The sequence below is a fragment of the Rousettus aegyptiacus genome, unplaced genomic scaffold (genome assembly GCF_014176215.1).
Source record: "Rousettus aegyptiacus isolate mRouAeg1 unplaced genomic scaffold, mRouAeg1.p scaffold_m13_p_18, whole genome shotgun sequence".
Lineage (NCBI taxonomy): Eukaryota > Metazoa > Chordata > Mammalia > Chiroptera > Pteropodidae > Rousettus > Rousettus aegyptiacus.
In genome coordinates this window covers 7,960,545-7,978,770 of record NW_023416293.1, presented here as the reverse complement: position 1 = coordinate 7,978,770, position 18,226 = coordinate 7,960,545, and the positions used below count along the sequence as shown (strand labels likewise).

At 37.2% G+C, this 18,226-nt stretch overlaps 1 protein-coding gene and 1 long non-coding RNA gene across 7 annotated transcripts in view; one reads left to right on the top strand and one right to left on the bottom strand.

Annotated features, from left to right (window-relative positions):
• LOC118613357 overlaps nucleotides 1-14,559 on the top strand; it is a 125,410-nt gene extending 110,851 nt beyond the window's left edge. Inside the window, exons 3-7 of the long non-coding RNA XR_004955406.1 lie at nucleotides 2,245-2,353; nucleotides 5,862-5,938; nucleotides 9,801-9,972; nucleotides 11,767-11,828; nucleotides 14,456-14,559. This is a non-coding gene — a long non-coding RNA (uncharacterized LOC118613357). The remainder of the gene's footprint in view (nucleotides 1-2,244; nucleotides 2,354-5,861; nucleotides 5,939-9,800; nucleotides 9,973-11,766; nucleotides 11,829-14,455) is intronic.
• The window catches only part of BRINP3 (BMP/retinoic acid inducible neural specific 3), a 295,934-nt gene continuing 291,438 nt past the window's right edge, over nucleotides 13,731-18,226 (bottom strand). For all 6 annotated transcript variants that reach the window (XM_016122669.2, XM_016122668.2, XM_016122667.2 and 3 more), the window contains one exon: nucleotides 13,731-15,110. In XM_016122669.2, coding sequence (XP_015978155.1) covers nucleotides 13,994-15,110 — 1,117 coding nt within the window. In that variant the 3' untranslated portion in view covers nucleotides 13,731-13,993. The remainder of the gene's footprint in view (nucleotides 15,111-18,226) is intronic.

Here is an 18,226-nt window from a genome sequence, read left to right as displayed (position 1 = left end):
AGTTTTCATTTCCTTTTTTTTTTTTTAATTGAGATACAACACAAAACTGGATTATTTTGTATTATTTAGAAATGAAACTCAACTGTGAACATTTTAGCAGGAGAAGAAATAGACCCTTATTTATAGGGGAGCTGATCCATGTACTAACTAGACATCTGCAGATATACCTGAGCGTTTGCTGTGTTTATTTACCAGCCTACAGTGCATTGTGAGTAAGGATTCTTAAAGCAGTCACATGTTTAGGAAGTGAGGATAGGATATTTCTTAGATCTATTTGTAGAAAACCCTAGGCCTGTATAGTTTTCTCATCATTCACAGATGGATAAACAGGGAAAATGAATTAAAAAAAAATTAGAATGGTATTATGGTATGATACTGCAACATAAGAAAAAGGAAATGTAATTTTCACAATCTCAATACACAGCTGTCATAGTTTGAAATAGATTTAATACTGAATGCAGAACAAATATTAGAAAGCTGCTGCTTTTCACATTATTAAATTTGAGACAGAATAGATTGTAGGAGACAAAAGAGAAAAGAGGTAGTAAGAAAACAGTTGACTTAAAAGTAACTTTGAGACTCAGGAAAAAATACAAGGTAAGGACTTTTTTAAACTAAAAATACTTTTAGAATAAATGTTAGTATTATGGGAAATTTAGATTAGAAACACCACTATAGGAAAATTATTGTGATCTAAAAGATACCATCAACATCCAGAATTTAACGAAGAAAGCAAATACATTAAAACAGTGAGAAAGTGACTGACACGAAAAATGGATATGCAATGAACCATTTTTTGCTATTATTGATTACAAAAACAAAACAAAAACAAGGAAAATAGAATTGAAGAAGTTAAATTTAAAACTAGGAAAAGAATGCTGAGCTGCAGAAATACCACGTTTCACGAATTTAAATACTGCATTGTCCACACACACGGCCACCTCATTTTCTAATTTGTAATGCAGGTGCCTGACTCAAGTTTAAGTTCTAGCCACATCTCATCTGCCTAGAATGTTTTTTATGGGATGTATATCTGTGATCCAGTCTTTATCTTCCTTTGTTATGCATTTTAAAATGCTTCATTAGGTTTGAAGATATTTCATTGTTTTATTATTTGGCCTCATGCACAGACGAGAGGACTAAGCGAAGTCAGAGGCACACACTGGGGTCATGTTTCCAGGAGCTAAAGTCTCAGGAAGGAACCGGGAGTAGATTCTCTCAAGAGCCTCTGCAGGTCACTTGGCCCGGCTGGCACCCTGGTTTCAGCCCAGTCATGCTGATGTCTTACTTCTGGCCTCCAGGAATGAGAAAATATATTTTTTTAAGCCACCGAGGTTGCTTAAAAATAATAGTTACTAACTTCATACAAATGTGAGTCGAGCTTTGAATACAAACAAATAAAAGGCATGAAATGAATGAAGCTGACTGAGTAAAAAGGAGCTGACAAAGGAAGAAAGAAAGAAAGAGCTAAGGACCCCAGGGATATGGTTAGTGTCTCAAAAAGTAATTTGGTTACGGTGTTAGGGATGCAGTCATCTGCCTATGGCTAAAGGAAAATTAACTGTCAGGGTTTTCATACTATCATGTGTAAACCGTCAGTTATCATTTAAAAAGCACAAGTGCAACAAATGAAGTAATTGAAGTGAATGGATAATTATTAATACATTTTATTTTTTCCCTGAAATTATTGCCATGTACCTAACACTGTGAGTTACTTATGGTCTCTGAGGTTTTCTCGAAATAGAGACCGTAAATGAAGTTGCCAAAAGGATATGTATAAAAACAAATGATAAACCATATTTAAATTTTAACGAGATTAAAAGTATAGCACTTAAAAGCATGCGGTCTTGAACTAGAATACCTCCATTTAATTCCTGGTTTTATGATTTATCAGCTGTGTGACCTTGGTTAAATTATTTCATCTTTCTGTGCCTTGGTTTATTCAATCTGTAAATTAGTGATAAAAATAGACTTCTCTGGGTTGCTTGGTGAATTAAATGGGTTGATATTTGCATAATACTTAGAACTTTGCCAGGCATTTAGTTCTGTAAAAATGTTTGTTAATAAGAGAGAGACTAAAGTGTTCTATTATCACGTAAGGGATCATCTAAATTTATGACTTTTAAGACAACAGTGATTTTAGGAAGTTTTACCAATTTTATAAATGCCTTAGTGCCTTCAGGCAGTTAGAAGGAAAACATGGTGGACCGGGTGGCTTAAACAACAAACGTTTATTTTTCACAGGTCCAGAGGCTGGGAAGTCCGAGGTCAAGCAAGGCGTGGGCTGATTCTGTGTCTCATGAGAGTCTGCATGCTGGCGCACGGGCGACTTTCTTCTCCATGTCCTCCCAAGGTACCAGGGGTGGGGAGCTCTCTAGGTCTCTTATAAGGGTACGGATCCCATTCATGAGGCCTCCACTGGTAGCACCCAAGAATCTCCCCAAACCCCACTTCCTAATGCCATCACGTTGTGAATGACGTTTCACCGTAGGAATTTCAGGGGATACAAACATTCCATTTATAGCAATAAAATACAGCTCGTTTAGGAGAACCGAAAGAAGAAATAAGTACTACCGTGTAATGTTTATCTTTTAAGGAGTAACATGTTTCAGAAATGTTAACATGCAGAACAAATATTGAAAAGAGGGAGTACACTGATCTGGGCATGCCCGCCTCTGGAAGGTATTGGAGAACTATCGATGAATCCCGTCCCTTGAGCCGGCTTGCTTTAGAACCCATACAGGCATCTGTACTTCGGTTGAGACGTTCTTCCTTTGTAAATGGCAGTGCGATCCGAAAGGTTATAACCTTCTTCTGCATCGATCTATTCTGATAACTCCCTTTTTTTAATGAAAATTTCTGAATAGACAGTTAAATCTATCATGTGTTGATTTTAATAACCCATCTTTCTGAAAGGTATCTCCAAAACATAGGTATCCTTTTCTGTAATCCCTGTACTCAACATGACTAGTGTAAATTTTCGGGAACTTGATTTGCTGCACAAAGTGAGTTAATCTGAGGGGTCACTCATTGTGCCCCTTTGGTCAGCAGCCAGCGTGCTGCCGCAGACGTCACGGCTCTGGCCACTGCCGCGCTGGCAAACCGAGCCGTGGCTTTGCTGCTGCAGACGCCAGGTGTATCCGGCAGTGGACGGGAGCCCTTGCCAGTGCAGAGTGGCATCGATTTTTAAATCTCTGACCAGCTGGGGAAATCACGTGTCCAGCAATGTCGAACACAACGTTTACTTTTTCAAAATCAAAGCGTTTGGATCGAAAGTGAAAATTAAACTTTAAGCAATGAAAAACACACACATCCCTCGTTGCCAGGATGTGTGCATTTGCATTCCCAGATTATATGGTATTTGCCTTCTGGAATGCCCTCTCATTCCTCTTTATTTATTAAGTTCCTGTTATTAAGTTCAAGGCTCAGCCAGCAGCCGTCACCACCTCTGATGTTGGCCAACCAGACTCACGCAAAGAGAACTCTCATTTGAAACAGTGTGCACTTAACAACATTAGGAATGTTAAAGGTGAAAGAGCTTAAAGAAAAAGTAGATGTAACTTTACGTGGGTTGGGGGACCCGGGTCCAGGAGGTCAGTGGCATTTCACTGCAACAAGATGCTTAGCGGGAAAAAAAAAAAAATCAGAGCTCCTGACTTTAATCTATCATTAAAATAGTAGTTTTTAGTGTATGTTTGTGTTCTTCAGGGTCCACAAAAGTCAGTCAGGTGCCGCCAAGGAGGTCAGTGGTGCCATCGGATGACCAGGGGTCAGCTTCCCAGTGCCACCTCAGCCAGAGTGCAGGGGTCACGGGGATGTGTATCGTTTACATGAGTTTCAGTTAGAAGAAAGCATTTTATTGTTAAGAAAAAATACACTACTACAGTAAAACTCTATTATTATTTTTCATATATTTTTACATAGTATTTCCTTCCATCCATCCATCCATCCATCCATCCATCCATACAAGTAGGTAAGAAAATGTTGCTCCCTGCCACAAAATTTTGACTTTACTGTTCTCAGAGGAGATGGTAATGCCTTATATCTGCCCCCCACCCAGTTTATTCACAAATGTCTAGAATAAACTATGTATTCAGTATAATAATTTCTGATATTGATGATAATGAGAGTAATGAAGTCGGCTGAAGTGGAAACAGTATGTAAATTTTATATGTATCAACAGTTTGACATAACTGACATCAACATTAATTAATGAAATTAATGATTCATTAAATCCAATCAGATATCAGTGAAACATGTTTTTTTATGAAGTAAGGTACATACAACAAGCATAGGCTCAACCATGTTGAAGGCAGTTTGGGATCACTGAAGTAAATATCTTCCTTTCGGTTTACCTGCTCAGCTTTAATTTATAGCTATAAATTTACCTTTATGATAATAAAAATTCAACCATGTGAGTATTGAAATAGCATTTTTTTAGAAAAAATTGTTAAGTCAAATTTACAAGGTGGTCTTTTAAAAATGCGTGTGTGTACCATGTGGCATCTGGCAGTGTGCGCTGCTAGAAAAGGGACTGAAAATTACAGTGGCTTCTGTAAAATTTCCATCTCACGTAGTAATGAGGAGATAGGTCATCAGTCCACAGATAAGGGATAAGGGGTAGCTGTTTCATTCTCATCACATGGTTTTTATCTCCGGATCCATGACTCTTCCAGAGTCTAATTAATATATATAGGTATTAATATATAAAGTTATCAAGCATTTTGCAATGGTCACAGTAGAGCATTAAACGTAGCGCTGGTCATCATAGCACGGGGTCCTTGGATTCCTCCTGGGCGGCACACCCGGGAGGAATATAACACACACACACACGCGCACACACACACACACACACACACATATATAACACACACGCACACACACACACACACACACACATATATCACACACACACACACACATATATATATAACACACACGCGCACACACACACACACACACATATATCACACACACACACATATATAACACACACGCACACACACACACATCAGCAAGTGAGGAAGGGCAGACGGCTACGCGGGTGCCGCCGCCGTGCTCTGGCTGGGAGCGCGCAGGGCCAGCTTCCCAGGTGTGCCGCCCGGGAGGAATCCAAGGACCCCGTGCTATGAGGACCAGCGCTCCGTTTAATGCTCCACTGTGACCATTTCAAAATGCTCGATAACTTTTAACCTTTTACAGAACCCTGCAAATTACAGAGCTGGCCTGAGAGAATGAGTCAGATATACATTCCTTTTTTTCTTTTTTTCTTTTTTACCTTTTATTTGTCAGAATTTGGCCATGGGGCCACAACTGGGTGTATCGTATCACTCCTGGAAAAAGTAATCTTAATTTCGGTGTCTTAACTAACTTCCTTTCTGCAACCAACTTAACCAAGAGTCATGTATTTTTTTAAAGTATTAGAACAACTGTATGTGATACTTGGTACCCAGATGATAAGCTGATACTGTGAAAGCGACATAAAGATAAGGATTTTATGGCTGTAGGCCATAAAAGGGGTATGAGGTTTGCATTTCTGGAAAATACTCTAATAAAAAAACTATTTAGTTCCTGCTAAGTTACTGAATAAATGAAGCATTTATAATTTTGTAAATTTTACATTTTGTGTCTATTACTATAAAAGTACATTAAAGTAGTTAAATATTCAATTGGGGGATGCATTGGAGAAAAAGTAATGCATACAGTGTATTACTATATTAGAATGAAAGCTGAATAAAAATTTTAAAACCATCTAAAATGGAATGACTCAAAAAAGAGAGGCATTTCCTTGTCTCTTATATAATGGGTAGGATGGGTATGCAGGACCTGCGCAGGTTATTCACTGAAGCATCCTCTTCCAGGTGTCTCGGTATCTCCATTCATGGCCAGTCACGTTCAGCGGGGCAAGGAAGAGCGAGCCCAGGCCAAGGGCGTTTAAGTAAGTGTGAGGGGGTTGCCAGTGTGCTCGCCCTTCACATGCCGGGTGAGGATTTAGACGGAGCCACACTTACCTGTGAGTGAGAAGGGAAGGAAAGGTTATCTAGTTGGGAAGCTTTGTACCTAGGAGAAAGGAGAAGAATTTAAGGCAATAAACAGGTATTATAACAGTACTTCCCAGCATACATTATTTAAGAGTAAGATTCTTGTTTGAAAATGATTTTTACTTACAAAAACTCAAGTACTTCACTGAATATACTAGGAATTATGGTTTCTAAAACAGCTTCTATTTATAACAAACTTATATTTACAGAAAAATTATGAAGATAGGGTGTGTTTCTATACTCTACTCCAAGTTTTTCCTATTATTAACATCTTGTATGGTACCTTTGATAACAATTAGTAGCTATTCTAACATTATTATTAACTAAAATCTCTATTTAGAATTCTTAGTTCTTACCCAATGACTTCTGTCCATTGCTGGCAGTACTGAGGCAAACCGAACAGTAGAAACTTGTATATTTCCCCCCCCCATATTCCTTTTTTTTTTTTTTTAGACAGTCTAATATTAAATAATAAACAGGATTGAATTCATTTATTGGGGCATCACCCTACTATTCTTTTCTTGCTGTTCTGCTTCATATATTTTATGTCTTGGTGAAAGAATGCATTCATGATTAGTGCTCCTGATCTAGATTTTTGCCATCTCAAAAGAAAATAATGATCACATATAATGCTAATAAATGAAAACATTGTTATCAGAAAGAGGCATTTATTAAACTGATATTAGCATAGGGTATAACAAGCTGTCTGGTAAAGTTGTTTTGAGGACTATAAAAATAAATTATCATGTGATGTATAGGTATTTTGTAAATTATTTTGTATTAGAAATTGCCTTTCCAAATAAATAAAACAAGGCAATCTAACGTACTAGAGTGTAGAAGTCTTCAAATCAGGAAGATCATAGTAGAGTTTTTATATGTATAATTGAAACAAGACTTTTAACACACTCCAATACTTACTCATAGAGAAAGAAATAAATAGAATACTTTTTTACGTATTTTAATGTGTCTTACATATTATCAACTACATTCTGCATCTAAATTACTTAATTATATTGTTTCATTAGCCTTCGTGTTAAAAATTTACTTTTAAAGAAATGTATGCTTTTATATTTATTGAAGCCATGCACCATTATTATATAAATATTAGGGAATCTGAAAAAACAAGAAAATTACTTGCATGGCTGTTTTGATTTTTTAAGAAAACACAAAGGTGCCCTTATATTTTTTAACGCACGCCGCTGCCTTGTCTTTTAACTTAGTAGCCACAAAGTGGAGAAGGGTTATTCACTACATGAAATAGCAAATACCAACCACCTACTTTAAAAGGTTTATAAAATAATACCTAATAATAGAACAGCTATTACGGTAATTGCGATTTTCCATGAAAAAATATTTTATGTAAATTAAATGCATTAGCTATGTTGTATGAAGCACAAGGAGGTGAACTTCTGAAGTTACTCGTTTTATCCTCTTCCTTGTTGTGTTGGGTGGTATAGATGGCTCTTTAGGGGAAGTGCATCTAAATTTATATTTGAAATAGATGTTTGAAGCATCACCCTTTATTAAATATTAAAAGATGAAGTGTCTCAGGCAGATGATACTGAGTTTCGTCTGTGGGATCAGCCATATGTTGCTGGTATAAAAATCAGTGAATACTGTTTAAAGAATTGAATAATAATGTTTAAAAGAAAAAAAAAAAAGATCATCACTCACTTTATAGTGTTGACTCTTATCTGTGAAGATTTCAAATTTACTATAGTATGAAAAATGAACCAGGTTAAAATAGTTCAAATGGAAATTATTTTTATAGAATCTTTAAACTAAGAACCATGTTTCTACATTATTCATTCATTGAACCACCAGTTATTGGACTTAAAGAATGTACTGGTTACTGGAAGCTCTGATTTTAGGCTTATCAGTAAGTACATATTAAAGGCTTAAAAAGGTAATTGAGTAGGATGGTTACTGCCTTCTGGAGATATACAATCTAGTAGATCTATAAAACATTAAGTACAGTAAAATATCAAAAATTTTTTTTTTTTTTTTAGCATTTTTATCTTATTGCAATTGGGATACAAAAGAGAATGGCCCATTTTACTCATTGGAAGATGAAGAATAATTCAACTATGAGACAAATATTCATCTGACTCATAAACGAGAATTATCAGTTTTTTTTTTTTAGAAAGCAGTCGAAGGTGAATAAATAAAAACGTTGCTTCCAGAGGTAGAAAGCCCCACAGAAACCATCTGGAGTCATGAAAGAACACTCCACCTTTGCACTGGAGGCACTTTATGTAGGTAGATTATAATTTGGTATGAAAAAAAGAGTTTGGAAGAGGAGAATAAGATAGAGCCAAAACCTGAATTAAAGAAGAAATCGCATGCCAACTAAAGAGTTATTTATCTGTACTATAAAGATATGTGTAACATTTCCATTTTAAAAAGGTTTCTAATTTAAAAGTTCACTTCGGTAACTTAGGAGAAAAATGGACTGAATAAGTATTAATGGAAATTAGAGGAGGAAGATCAATTGTGGATTTCTATCAATAGCGCAGACTCAGCAACTTGGAAAAAAAAAATAGCTCCCTAATAGACATTTAGAACTGAGAAAATAAACAAGCAACTATTCACCTATGGTTTTGAGCACACCAAATAAGTAAAAAGCAAGAGAAGTTGTCAGAGCCCCCAAATTAAGCAAAAATCGGAAAGTAGGGGATGCTGTGAGCCCTTGGATGACGGAGGCGGCGACAACTGACATCTTGCAAACCCATTCAGATTCTAACCACCATGCAGGAACCTGAGGGCGGACCTCAAAATGTACATGAGGATAATGAAAATATATAACCAGAAACTTACAAGACGCAAACGATGGAGATGAATCAAGATGGCGAGTTAGTCTCCCACCAAAAAAGTCACTTGATAGATGAAGCTGCCCAGGCAGAGCAGGAGTGAAGGCCACGAGCTCCAGAGGCGCTGTGCAAACGGCATCCGCTGGCCAGGTTTGGCCGCCGAGCCCTGGAACAGTGCTGGGTCCAGCCACAATGGGAGCAAATGCAGGCGGATCATAATGGAATTTCCAGGACTCGGAACCGAAAAGTAATACAAAATATCCCATTAATTGCTTCTTATTGATTATATTTTAAATTGTAATATCTTAGATGTATCGATTTAATTAAAACATTAAACGTTTTTCCTGTACTTTAAAAAAAAAAGGCTGAAAGAACATTTTGAATGACGTAAAAGCATAGATGATTTGCATTCATGGCTTAATTGTCTTTCTACCGGATAGCTCTGTCCCAGTGAATGCATTTTTAGTGGTGGGGACCTCCCAGCTAGCAGCTACATTATTTTTGCTCAGTTCTTAAGTCACAAATTTAATTTGTTCTTTGCTTTGGCTTTAAGTCATAATCTTAATGATTCAATCTCCTCTTCCCAGTAGAAAATCAAATCCCGCCTTCCCCTTCACTATTTAAAGTGACCATTTTTAAATAAATGCCATTTCCACACATACTACACTGTGTTTCTGGATATCATATTTTCCCATCATGTACACGTTTTAATGTCTGTTGATAAAAAAAATCCCATTGGTCATACTTTCAAATTGATCATAACTCTTTCTCAAAACACATTTTTAATTACTTTGTTATGTTTACAATGGTAAAAAATGTCAAGTTTGTTTGTTAAATAATTCCTTATGAAATAATGAAATTGATTTGTTTTCTACAGTATATAATTAAATTTTGAATGTATACTGTTGACATTTTGAGTGTTTATGTATATATGTAATCTTTTCAACAGGCACATTTTCCCATTCATTCATTCTTACACTTTCGAAGACCCTTTCAGGACTATTTCACGTTCATCTTAATGCGGGTCGGAGGGAAAGGCAAGGCAGAAACCTGCTGTGTAGTCACTACTCACCTTGAAATCCTTGTGTTCACTGTGCCCCCAGAACAGTGCTTTGCTCACGGTAAGCACTACATAAATGTTAAATTAACCCGGTATTATGTAGAACAGCTATTATGTGACAGTTATATTGAATAATCATAGAATGAAATTGTACTTTAGTCATTAAATGGTTAATCTGATTGCCAGAACATGAGATAATTGTTAAGTGCAGAATTTTTGCTTCAGATTGAATTTCACTTCTATGTACTAATTTACCACACTTGGTGGCATGTCCTCAATATCAAATGATTTGACGTGGGTATTCTAATTCATAGCCATTCACAGCTCATTAAAATAATATGTTTTCATGTAAAAGAAATGGGGATGGATGTTTGTTAAAATTTCCAGCTAAGATATATTTACCAAATATTGGAATATTGAGGGGCGTTTGAATTATAATTACATTTCTATCTCTAGGAAAGCCCAGAGATAGAAAGATAAACATGATCCCGAAGGCGGGGGAGAGGGAAGCGGAACGGAGAGAGCGGGAGAGTCGGGGTGGACGGGCGTGGCGGGCGTCAGCGCTCAGGGTTCACAGACTCCGCTGATCGTGCCGTTACTGCCCAAGGATACCATGTCTGTGACTCTCTGGTTTCAAATTAGGATACCGTTCTTACGACGAGAGTGATATGCAATTTTGCTAATGGATTATTCTAATTAAATGATCCAGGCAGCAAATCAGAATGAGATAGTTATCACAGTTTTTCTTAGCTTGATTTATTTAATGTGTTGTTTTCAATGTTCACATCGATTTGGGAAACCTATTTGTAGGTCTTAAAATCTTGTGTCAGGTTTATTATTTAAAAGTTGTATTTTCTACTAGGTTTCCAAAACTTTCAGCTCTACTTCCAGTTGAATTCCTATCTTCTATAACTCCCACTTTAGTGAATATATATATAGTTTTCAAATTGTTTCAAATGATTTATTTTCTTCAAATGAGTAAATTTTTAAAGAGATTTTTAATACCCTCTATAAGAGAAGCAGATTTGTTTACCAAAACCAACACTAAAACATCCGTATATGATTTAAGGGCAGTGCATAGTCCTGGTTCCTTTCAAAATATTTATTCATGTTTTGACAAGAATCACAGAAAATAGAAAATTAATTTCCTTGCATTATTTAGATGCAGTTAGAGACAAGCATCAGTTATTTCAGCATTTTTCTTTTTTGAGCCGATAGTGATCATTTGAATACTGATTTAACTTGCTAAAAATCACCTTGAGATTCCAGCGATAGGAAAGTCACAGTATGATAGTCATCAAAGTACCTGGAGCAGGAAGATGTTTCTGGAGAAAATACATTCTCAGTACATTTTCACTTTTCAGAATTTCAAGTTTATTAAGTTCAGTTAATTTCCAATTAAGAGACTTGACTTAGGAGTATCCCAAAAGAAATCAAATACCGTCTTATAAAATGTGATTCTACATGTATGTCTCTCAATCTTTGTCTCTAAATAAAATTCTATGACAGTAAAGTTTTTATTAACACTTCTCGAATTCCTAAAGCAATAACAAGCAAAAATGTTTTCATATAGTCCAATTCAGGAAAAATGAAATGTTTATGGGATGCTTTTTTCCCCTCATACTTTGGAGAACACATGTCGTATTCAAACTAGATTATATTGTCTGTTGCTTATTGGACATTACTTAATAGCTGGTAATACATGAGGAATAGAAATAGAAAAAATGTCAGTCATTTGTCCTTTAAATCTGGATGTACCTTAGAATTTTCTTGGTTATGTTTGCTTACATTGCCTTTGTGTTATCTTAGACAAAACGTGCAGAGAAAGGCATTCACACCCCTTCTCTGCTTTCAGGGGCAAGGCAGAGGCGGATGGAAAGAAGGCACTGGCAGCATCACCCAGGCCGCTGGACTAAGGTAATGTGATCCAGTCCAGTGGCGCTTTGGTACCAGTGTGCGCCAGGCACCCTGCTTGGGATCTTCCTTACCTGTGCTTGTAGGATCTTCTCTCCCCTGAGCCAGTCTGGACAGAGCGAGCTGAGCCACGAGCAAGTAGTGTTGCCGACGCTTTCCTTAAGTGCCAGGGAATGAGCGCTGTTCAGAGTCCCGTGTGACAGGCGCGTTGCTCAGGTGGTTTCTGGGGCTCAGAGGCTCTGGACCGCAAGGCCTCTAAGACTTCTGGGAAAAGTTCTAGGGGTAGTTCTGACTTTTACAGCTAATGTCTTTGAAATGTATTATCTTTATTGGAAAAGCTTGGTCGTTCTGTAGGTGATTGATTTTGGATGCTAAATTCTGGTTTTATGTCGTTGTTCAGGAATACAGTGAGAGCATGTGTTTTATGATGACTTAGACCTCGAATTCAGAAGTGATTCTTGTTTCATTGTTATGAGATTTAATGCAGAAATAGGACAGTTCATTTAAACTCAGTAGTGGACTGAAAGAGGACAGATTCATTCCAGAAAAGTCTGTGTTGACATCTTGGTTTTTCTACTTCTTGGTTTGTGACCTTGGAGAGTTTGACAAACCACTCTGAGTCTGTTTTCACCAAGAAAAGGGGAATAATAATCCATGACCTAGCATTGTTGTCAGAATTAAATGAAGGGAATATTCTTTGATGGCAGAAAGATTGCATTTAATAATTGTTTGTATTTTCTGTTGAATTACCTACAAGCCGCCTAGATACTGGGTGGAAAAACAATGCTTTGCTTATGGTAGATTAAGTATTTGTTGTCTGAAATGTCTATTTGTTCTTAAAATGCTTTAGACACAAATAGCTCAAGAATTTAGAATGCCCGTGTGCTGTTTTGCCATCAGTTTTATTCTTTTCATACAAGCTACGGGTTCCTTTTAGTGCACCCTGAGAAATGACGTGATAGCCTCAGCAGGAAAGTGGGGCTTGGCAGTGAATTTGTTTAAATTGTAAGAAATGTTTATGAAATATTTAGACAAGAGCTGAGTGAGAACTATCATAACCATACTTTAAAGATACATTAATATATCTGAACAAAAGCGTAATTTAAATTCATGGGAAAAATTAGTACTAATTATACATCTAACATTACACCGCAGAAAGTATGGGAACTCGACTTGAATTTCAAACCAAAAATTTAAATTAGAATTAGATATTGAGTTTGCTCTACAAAATATAGTAATAAGTTTCTTTTAGAGGAAAAAAAAAAAGATCTATTTACACTTGAATTCATTATTTTTTTTTTTAACCGACACATTGCAATTTGTGAATTCTAGAAATGTTATGTTACTGAGATTGGTAAAGAACTAGGTTCTCTGTACTTGAAATGAAAATGATCGTGTGGAGTATACTGATTATTGGTTATTAGAATGAAAGAGAATGACAAAGCAAGTTGCTAAGAAAATTAAGGTTTTACTTGCTCTGTGTGCTTCTAATCACACTGAGCTTCCCGTGTGTATGCCAGAACGTTCTGGTATTTAGTTGGAAAATAGTTTATTTTAATAATGGTGGTATCTGTCTCTAGGACTGGTTTGTAAGTATAGGTAATAAACATGTAGACTTTCCGCTGTGCTATTAACTATAAAAATATAACTGCTTACTAAGCATTCTCCCTTAGTTAGGTTTTCTCTAACGGCTATTGAAAGGGACCTTCAAATGTTTCTTTTAAAAAAATCTTGGCACATTTCCCCCAGGTTCTAACAAGCTATATCACACTAGAACTCATTTCATGGAAAAAAGAAATCCCACAGCACTTCTTTTTAATAACTGTTCAGCTACAAAATTTTATTGGTATCTTTTTATGTTCCCTCTGGAGGACGTAACGCACAAAAGCATTGCCACGGAACATATAAAATTACAAATGAAATTTATTGTAAAAAGTAGAATGTCTTCTAGACTGGTGTCAGTATTTATTTCATTCATAAACCAATACTGCAGTATAATATATTCATTGTCAGCAAGTTCACGTGTGTAAATTGCCATCCAATGTTATTGACGGATATAAGACAGATATTGAAAAGACAATTTAAATATACTCTTCCAAACATAAACCGTTCCACAAAAGCACTGTAAAAACTCCTTCAAGGTTTTGGGTTGTGCTTGACATTAATGGTTAACTACATAATTTGGTCGTGTCATAATCCATTGTGTTTGGCAATTTGGCATTGAACGCCTGCAGAGCAGATTGGATCCTCACCACCTCACTGGTAGACAGCTTGAGTCTGTGACGAAGCAAGCAGGAGAAAAGATCTAGACGACGCTGCCCAGGTGGGGAGAGTTTATTTACACGGTCTCTTATCTCCAGAAGCTGCAGAAGTGCTGAGTCCTGGGATCCCTGAGTGTAGGGGTAGTCCAGCTGCAAGATCAGGTCCCGGATTGCTTCCGGGTCAAAGTGCATGCTGTAGCCAAACACTTGGATGTTATTGATTTTCATATAACCCAGGTTCCGGGAAGGGTCAATAAACTCCAGAGGTTCGTAGTAAATGCTCTCATTGCCATTGGGGCCACTGGACTTGACGCGACTCCGCAGGTAGATGTGTACTGTCTCAAAAAACGTCTTCCATTTGTTCCCCAGAGTCAGGGACCAGTTGTAACACTGCAGCGGGAGGTCCAGCCTAGTCCGCTCCCAGTCTGGAAAGCTGTTCTCACTGACAGGCATGAACCAGCTCTCCGAGTGGCTGCCTCCGAAGGGGTTGATGTAAACGGCCAACACGGGCTCCAAGGTGCTGTTTTTAGTTAAGCAGATCTGTAGAGAGAGACCCAAGATCATGTGCACCAGACTCGACTTGTACTTGTTACTCTTCAAGGTGAGAAGCATCCGCTTACGCCACGAGGGGTCAAACCAGCTGTTGAGGCGCATGTCGTTGCTGATGAAGATGGCGTGGACTTCTATCCGCCTGTCCGTCTTCTGCAGCAGGTACTTCATCTCCAGGTCCTGCAGGTCAGTCTCAAAGCCGATATAGTGATCCGTGGACTCGGCCACCTCAGGCTTGCAGAGCCCCTGGCTCAGCATGTAGCCGGTGTTGCAGGTGCCGCAGCGGGTGCGGTTGTCCGGGGCGCAGGTGAGGCAGGCGGAGGCGTCGCCCACCGTGCAGGGCAGGGACGCTGTGCAGACCACCTGATCGTTGGGACAGGTGCAGGAGTGCGTCTCTTCTGAGAAGCTGCCCAGCAGGCCGTTCTCGTTGCAGTAGAGAAAAGACTGGATGCGAGTGAGCCAGTAGGTTGAGGTTCTAGAAATAGAAAACAAAACGAATCTCTATAAATAAGACATTTCGGGGGGTCCTGCAGTGAGGTTAACCTCAGCACATCTCCAGGCAGTTATTTAACTGATATAAAAGATCTGTATAGTTCATATATAGTTATGTAAACATATGTTCTATATAAATATATAGTTTTCATTATGAACTACATAGTTCATAATGAGTATTATAACATTTATATAGTGTATAGTTTTCCTTCATCACTGCACAAGATTAGACATAGGTAGACATACTTGATTTGAGCTGGGATACTGCATGAAATTCCTTCGGAGGACATTGCGCCCCGTCTCACTAGCATGCTTGGAAGCTGATTGTGAATGTAACTGAGCCAGTTATTGCTTTGAAAAGGTATCCAACAACAAAAAATAAAAGTGGTTTTATCATAAAATATCTAGAGGAGAATTAGTGTGCAAATGACGACTGTTCATTTACCGTTGCTTCCTAGAGCACTAATATTGCTGCAAGCATCAACAGAAAATAAAATCAAAAGGAAAGAAAAATAAACAACTCTAAGTTGTCAATCAATGTATTTAAATCCTAGGGTTTTCTCAACATTGAAAGAACAAGTGCCACCGAGAGAGAAAATACTGTTAAAGCATGTTTGCTTTTATTCTTATAGGTTGCTCAAGAAAATTGTTGAGAATACCTTGTTAAATCCCACTACAAGTTCTTTTAATAAGGGTTAAGCGTGCTAGTTTGATTTGAATCATTAACATTTTTTTTCTTATTTATATCCAGAATCACGAATGCAAGTTTAAGATCTTGCCTTTCCTGCATCCGTACACCATTCACACTCTTTCAGCGTGTTTAAAATCTCAGTAGGATAACGAAGGAAACGCCTGTGGCTACGTACTCAGGTAAGCCTTTGTCATGCTGCTTTTCCAAATGCGCTATTATCATCAAAGAGCTGGACAGGTTCTATAACCCACCTTCATGTACGTGAAAAACGGCAGTAGCGATGTCAGAATATTGTGAGTGCACGTGTCATAGCAGACAAAAGTCACATCTAGTTTTGGTATTCTTAGACCTTTCCAGTGTGCATTACGGAATACATGTGAGATTTTTCTGCAAAACATATATATATATATATATATTATACTCAATCCTGTAGACAGTACACTGCCATTTTAAAGAATTTGTGCTAAACACTGGTCCAATCTGGGCATTAATCTGTGTAAATAATTAGTTTAAGGTATTTGGAACAACACATGTGTATGTCGATAACTGCGCCCATCCTCCCTTTGAAATGTAAGCTCTCATAGCGTTGACTCACTTTTCTTTATAGTGCCTTTTTCTACTTAAAATTTTTATATTATTGAGTACTTGTTTATACTTCATGTATCCCATTAACTATAATAGCCAGCTTGTCAGAGCGCCGTGCGTTACAGTTTAGATCCGGTGCCTAGTAGAAGGCTCAGAGACCACAGCCCTTTAATAGCTACTAAACAGTGATTCAAATGCATAGATGAACTAACGGAACATTTAATCAATAACTGTACTTTTCAGTGAAATTTAAAGCTCTAAATTACACATTTAACAGTTGTGAAGATGTAGCTCCCAAGTTCCTTTCTTTCCTACATTACTCTCCCCACTCTTTTTGCATTTCTATTTATATTTAATATAAAGAATGTAAAATATATATCCTGTCTGCATCGAAAATTATATTTTCTTCCCTGAAATGGAAGCGTAGATTCTCTGAGCCAATTCATCTCTGAGCTGTAAACTCTAATCATGTTTTCAAATCATAAGGACAAAGAAGCAATGAAATAACTAGACCCAAGGCGAAAAGCAGAGCTCACAGAGCTAGAGCGGCGGAGAATCATGTGGACACTTCAGAAAAGCAGTGGCTTCACCGGGGGACCGTGTCCCAGCTGTCAGGTGCGCATGTCGATGGCCACGCGCTGTGTCTGGTCCTCTCCCCCCGACTCCCTGCCTTTGGACTACTTTACTGTATTTCACAAGGAGGGGATAGATTTTTCAAGGAGAAAGAAAACCAATAATGTCTTATCTTTACTGCTTGTAAAATTTTGGCGAAAGCAGCTATCAAAAATTTCAGGAGCAAATGTAACTATTTTAGTTTCAACAAGTACTATCAAGTTTAAGTACTATCAAGTTTAATTGAATTTTAAAACTTAAAAATAGAAATGTCTATATTAAGTATGTTTTAAAAATGTTTCCTTTCATACCTAAATATTAAAACAAACAAACAATATAAAGTTTAGGTTCAGCAATTGGCATCGACCTCTTTTTGGGAGCCAAACTATCTACTTTGAGTCTGGTTTTCCTTACTTCATTGTGAATAAAATATAAGTTATTGTAAGAATTAAAGCTTAAGTGTAGGAAAAGTACTTAAAAAGTATCTGTGAACAGAATAAACAAAATAAATGTAAAAGCTTATCATCACTGTTATTACTACTGTTGTTACTATTGTCTTTTAAAGAGATATCATTGTATGCACTTTTTACAAATGCCTTTTTCCTCTACAAAATGGAAAACTCAATTCATGAACTACATACATGATATTGCACTATGTCTTCTATTCACCTTTATCAAAATAGACGTAAGTATTGATAACATGATCAAGACCACATTTAAAAATACACAACTGGCCTCTTTGTAATAGTTCTGAAACTCTCAAATTCAGGACATATATTCCGATGTGCAACAGTCTGCACTGAAGTATCAGAACATATGCTGATACAAAAACAATTACCTCTTCTCGTAGTTAAAGCCTCTCTGAGCACTAATAATCTTATTCAAAGGCCTCTTATCCCAACCTTCTAATCTTTATTGCCCTTCAGATTTGTGCAATGTGGATTCAAATTTTAAAACCTAAATGATATAATTTCAGTATCTTCTTGAAGTTAAATATTATTCTTTAGGGTAGGGCATTTCATTTCAGCCTTCATAAACTTGTTCTTCTCTGACCCTAATACTTTAAGAATGAATTTGGGATTAAGGGCCTGCAGCCATTTAAAAAGTCGTAAGAGGATCATTACAGTCACAGATAGATCATACCAAAGAATATTCTGTCACTTGTCCTCCTCCAACACTGCTGCTCTGCCCATCGCAGCCTTGGCCATGTG